The following is a 5000-nucleotide window of genomic DNA, read 5'->3' as shown; positions in this document are numbered from 1 at the left end:
TGGACTGGGCGCATTATGTGCTGCTGGGCTACAGACCTGCCTGGATAGAGAGGGAGAGAGAGAAGGAGAGAGTGAGAGAAGGAGAGAGAGGGAGAGAGCGAAATAGACAGAGGGAGAGAGAACATACAGTACACAATACTGTACCTACGGTACCTTGGCCTAAACATCAGCATCACAGGTAACTTCAACAAAGCGCTAGACGGCCAGAGAGATGAGGCCGTGCCGTCAGAAATCAAGCCGGACATTCCTGTTCAAACCTGGCTCAAGATATTAGACCTCATCATAGACCTCATTTCCCTTATTGACCGCGAGGTCTGGGGTCCACTTGCCAACCAATATTTTACAAAATAGGATTAACACCAAATTGAGTTCTGCAAATCCCTACCCACTAATTATCAAAATTCAAAAGAGAGCATTTAAATGTTATAATCACCTAAATGAACGTGACCCGGACACGCTCCATAACAAAGCCCTCACCTACAGAGAGACTGCAGAGAGACTACAGAGAGACTACAGAGAGACCGCAGAGAGACCACAGAGAGACGTCCCCTCAGACAGCCGGTCCTGGGACTCTGTCCACAAACACAAGCAGAGCCACCAGCAGAAACCCCACCAGACTAAAACAAACTGTACGAAAACAGAAAGAAAACTATCTTACACATTGGAAAGGATCAACAAAAACCAGAGCAAACTGGAATGCTATTTGGCTCTAAACAGAGAACACACAGTGGCGGAATACCTGCCACTGTGTGACTCATACAGTATGACTAATAGTCACTGTACATGACTAATGACAAAACATCTCCATATCTGCTGGGTGAAATACAGCCATGTGCAAACAGCAGCAAGACTGTCAACAGTTGTGACAGGAAAAGGACGTCCAATGGAACACAATCACCATAAAGACTGTCCATCTGTATTCCTGCACAAACCGATCTGCTTCACACTGATCTCTGTACGTAATAATAATAATAATGATAATAATAATAATAATACATTTTATTTATATATCGCTTTTCATTGTTTGTGATTTTTTTGCTTTGGCAATGTAAAGTAATGTTTCCCATGCCAGCAACGCCCTTTGAATTGAAATTGAATTGAGAAAGGGAGAGAAAGAGAGAGAGATGGAGAGGGAGAGAGAGTGGGAGGCCAAGTCAATTAAGAGATGAGTGGACAGGGTGGAGGGACACTCTGTAGCACAGGGAGAGAGGGAGGAGAGGAATGGGACTATTAAAGGAGAGATGGAGGGATGAGGCATGCTCTGTGTGTGTGTGTGTGTGTGTGTGTGTGTGTGTGTGTGTGTGTGTGTGCGCACCAGGTTTAATTATACCTGTGGGGAGAAAATGTGTGTGTGTGTGTGTGTGTGTGTGTCTCAGGGACAGTCTAATCTGTGCCTGGCCTGTAAAGACCCTCTCTTCTGTCCTCATGTGAGAGGTGAAGAGAGGGGAGACTGAGAGAGCGAGACACATGGAGGGACAGAGAGAGAGGACGAGAAGACATGTGGAGGGACAGAGAGAGAGGACGAGAAGATGCATGGAGGGACAGAGAGAGGACGAGAAGACATGTGGAGGGACAGAGAGAGAGGACAAGAAGACGCATGGAGGGACAGAGAGAGAGGACGAGAAGACGCATGGAGGGACAGAGAGAGAGGACGAGAAGACGCGTGGAGGGACAGAGAGAGAGGACAAGAAGACGCATGGAGGGACAGAGAGAGAGGACGAGAAGACATGTGGAGGGACAGAGAGAGAGGACGAGAAGATGCATGGAGGGACAGAGAGAGAGGACGAGAAGACATGTGGAGGGACAGAGAGAGGACGAGAAGACATGTGGAGGGACAGAGAGAGAGGACAAGAAGACGCATGGAGGGACAGAGAGAGAGGACGAGAAGACGCATGGAGGGACAGAGAGAGAGGACGAGAAGACGCGTGGAGGGACAGAGAGAGAGGACAAGAAGACGCATGGAGGGACAGAGAGAGAGGACGAGAAGACGCGTGGAGGGACAGAGAGAGGACGAGAAGACGTGTAGGGGACGACAGAGAGAGGAGAAGGGATGAGGAAGGGATGAGGAAGTCAGTGGGAGATAAAGAGAGAGAGAGCGGCTGGACCGGCTGTGATGGATGAATGAGACGGCGTGGGTGTTGAAAGGGTGGAGTCTGTCTGTCTGTCTGTCTGTCTGTCTGTCTGTCTGTCTGTCTGTCTGTCTGTCTGTCTGTCTGTCTGTCTGTCTGTCTGCATGGCTGATGTTCTCTGGTACTGTGGGAGGCAAACACTGCTGCAGCACGGAGAGAGAGAGAGATATAGGGAGAGAGAGGAAAGAGAGAGAGAGAGAGAGAGAGATGTAGGGAGAGAGAGGAGAGAGAGAGAGAGAGATGGAGGGAGACCGGGGGGGCTCTTAGGCGATTCGCCTGTCAGCACACATCTACCTCAGAGCAGGATCGCAGGGAGGGAGGGAGTGTGAGGGGAAAGAGGGAGAGAGAGAGAGAGAAAGAGAGGGAAAGAGAGAGAGAAATTGAAAGAGAGAGAAAAAGAGAGAAAAAGAGAGGGGGGGAGGGAGAGAGAGAGAGAAAGAGAGGGGAGAGAGAGAGAGAGAGAGAGAGAGAGAGAGAGAGAGAGAGAGAGAGAGAGAGAGAAGAATAATGGAAGGACGCGCGAGGAGCTGAGCGGGAGAGGAGAGAGAGCGGCCGAGAGGAGGAGAGATCGGGGCAAAGAGAGAGAGAGAGAGTCAAAGGGAAAGAGAAGAGCGAGCGAGCGAGTGTAAGGAGGAGAGAGAGAGAGAGGGAGAGAGAGTCAAAGGGAAAGAGAAGAGCGAGCAAGCGAGTGTAAGGAGGAGAGAGAGAGAGAGGGAGAGAGAGAGAGTCGAAGAGAAAGAGAAGAGCGAGCGAGCGAGCGAGTGTAGGAAGGAGAGAGAGAGGGAGAGAGAGAGGGAGGGGGCTCGTCCTCACTCCCCCTCTTAAAGAGCGGAGCGGAGCGCTCTCGCAGCTCAGACGCTCTGCGGGCTGAGAGGAGAACGCCCGGCGCACTCATCCACCTGTCTCTCTCTGCCCATCCCTCCCTCCACCCCTCCACCCCTCCGCCCGCGTGTCCAGGTGATCACCCCATTCCGCAGGCTCATTCTCTGCGCGGAGAACAGGAAAGAGATGGAGGACTGGATCAGTTCACTCAAGTCCGTCCAGTCCCGAGAGCACTACGAGGTAAGACCGCCTCCTTCCAGTGAATCGCCTGTGTGTGTGTGTGTGTGTGTGTGTGTCCTATGTATGTGAGCGACCGTAAGCATGAGAGTCAGGGCTTTGCATGAACAATACCTCTTCGAGAGAGAGAGAGAGAGAGAGAGTAGAAGCTAGTCTGCTCTGTGATTCGGGGACAGTCACATTCTTACTAACAACCCACTACTGAGATTGATGTTGTGCTTAAAGTAAGAGATGTTTGAGATCTTGCTGGTTCTGTGAATGCTCTTCTGTTGTAGTTGTATAGCTGCTAGCTGTCGATGAGCCAGATGTGTGTGTGTGTGTGTGTGTGTGTGTGTGTACTGTATGTGTGTACTGTATGTGTGTATCTGTGTGAAGACGGATAGATGCTGGCTCTGTTGTAGAGTGTTCTGGAGTCTGTTGTTGACTTGGCTCTACAGAGAATCCAGGCAGTAGCACTTAGTGGACAGACACACACACACACGCGCGCGCACACACACACACACACACACACACACACACACACACACACACACACACAAAGAGATGGCTCACACACACAGACACACACACACGCACACACACACACACACACACACACACACACACAAAGAGATGGCTCACACACAAACACACGCACACACACACACAAACACACACACACACACACACACACACACACACACACACACACACACACAAAGAGATGGCTCACACAGACACACACACACACACACACACACACACACTTGGGGAGTATTAAAAAAAAAGAGACATATTCAAACATCGTAGACAACTCTGACTGACTTAAATTGTTCAGACGGTGTGTTTATCTCGGTGAGAGGTTTATTATTACACACTTGTCTGTCTCGCAAGTTGAGCCAACCAGTTCGCATAACGACTGGAATTCAAAATGACGTGAACCCGTGCGACATTTCCTAACTGAAGGTGCGATTTCCATATCTCACGGCCAAAAGACGGTCGAAGAACGTCGCCGGGCCGCTGACTGACGGGCCTCGGTAGCCGCCCTGCGTTACACGACGAAACCGTTTGATTTTGGAGGGAGGTCTCCTATGCCCCCTCCCAACCCCCCCCACCTCTCTCTCTCTCTCTCTGCCATGATGCAGCCAACGCCCCCAGAACCCCCTTCCCCCCCCCAGGCTCCCTATGCTACCGATAAAACGCTGCTATCGAACCCGGGCCTCCCGGACGACACCGTTCACGTCCACACAGCGGTGGGGAGGGGGGGGGGCAGGGGTACGGTCGTCCGGAGCGAAGTGCTGCTACCGTAAACCCCGTTAGCGTCCGCCTCTGCGAACTCCTCAGCTCAGAATACCTAACGGCGTTCTGAGTGAAACGGTTCACTGGAAGAGTCTCGGACTGCTCCCAGAGCGCCCGCTAGCACGTTGCGCGGCAGCTGCCGCCATTGTTGTGTGAATGTGTGTGTGAATGGGTGAATGAGAGAGGCCATTGTAAAGCGCTTTGATTAAAAGCTCCGTACAGGCAAGTGTACGCCATTTACTTTTTACATTTGTCATTTAATATTCAGATAAATGTTGCAGGTTTGTTAGCTGTGGTTAGCCTTGAGTGCCATAGAAGCCTCACACCAGGGATGGATGGATGGATTGTGTGTGTGTGTGTGTGTGTGTGTGCGTGTGTGTGTGTGTTTGGTTGATTTGAGTGCTGTGCATGATACAGTGTTGTGTGTTCAAGTGCTGTTATGTACAGTATCTGTTATCTGTTAAATGTACAATGTCCCTCCTCAATGCTAGTGTAAAGTTCACAGAAATGTAGATTGAAATGTTGCATGTAAAC

The 5000-nt window shown here is 50.6% G+C and overlaps 1 protein-coding gene across 1 annotated transcript in view; it reads left to right on the top strand.

The window, feature by feature from the left end:
* Positions 1-5000, top strand: part of dgkh (diacylglycerol kinase, eta) — a gene marked incomplete at both ends in the record, with an annotated part of 54941 nt that overhangs the window by 24460 nt on the left and 25481 nt on the right. The window contains one exon of the mRNA XM_084451846.1: positions 3087-3191. Coding sequence (XP_084307972.1) covers positions 3087-3191 — 105 coding nt within the window. The remainder of the gene's footprint in view (positions 1-3086; positions 3192-5000) is intronic.

Source organism: Borostomias antarcticus (genome assembly GCF_949987555.1).
Source record: "Borostomias antarcticus genome assembly, chromosome: 17".
In the NCBI taxonomy this organism is placed as follows: Eukaryota; Metazoa; Chordata; class Actinopteri; order Stomiiformes; family Stomiidae; genus Borostomias; species Borostomias antarcticus.
Note: the sequence above shows the minus strand (reverse complement) of the source record. Positions and strands in the feature narration are given on the sequence as shown.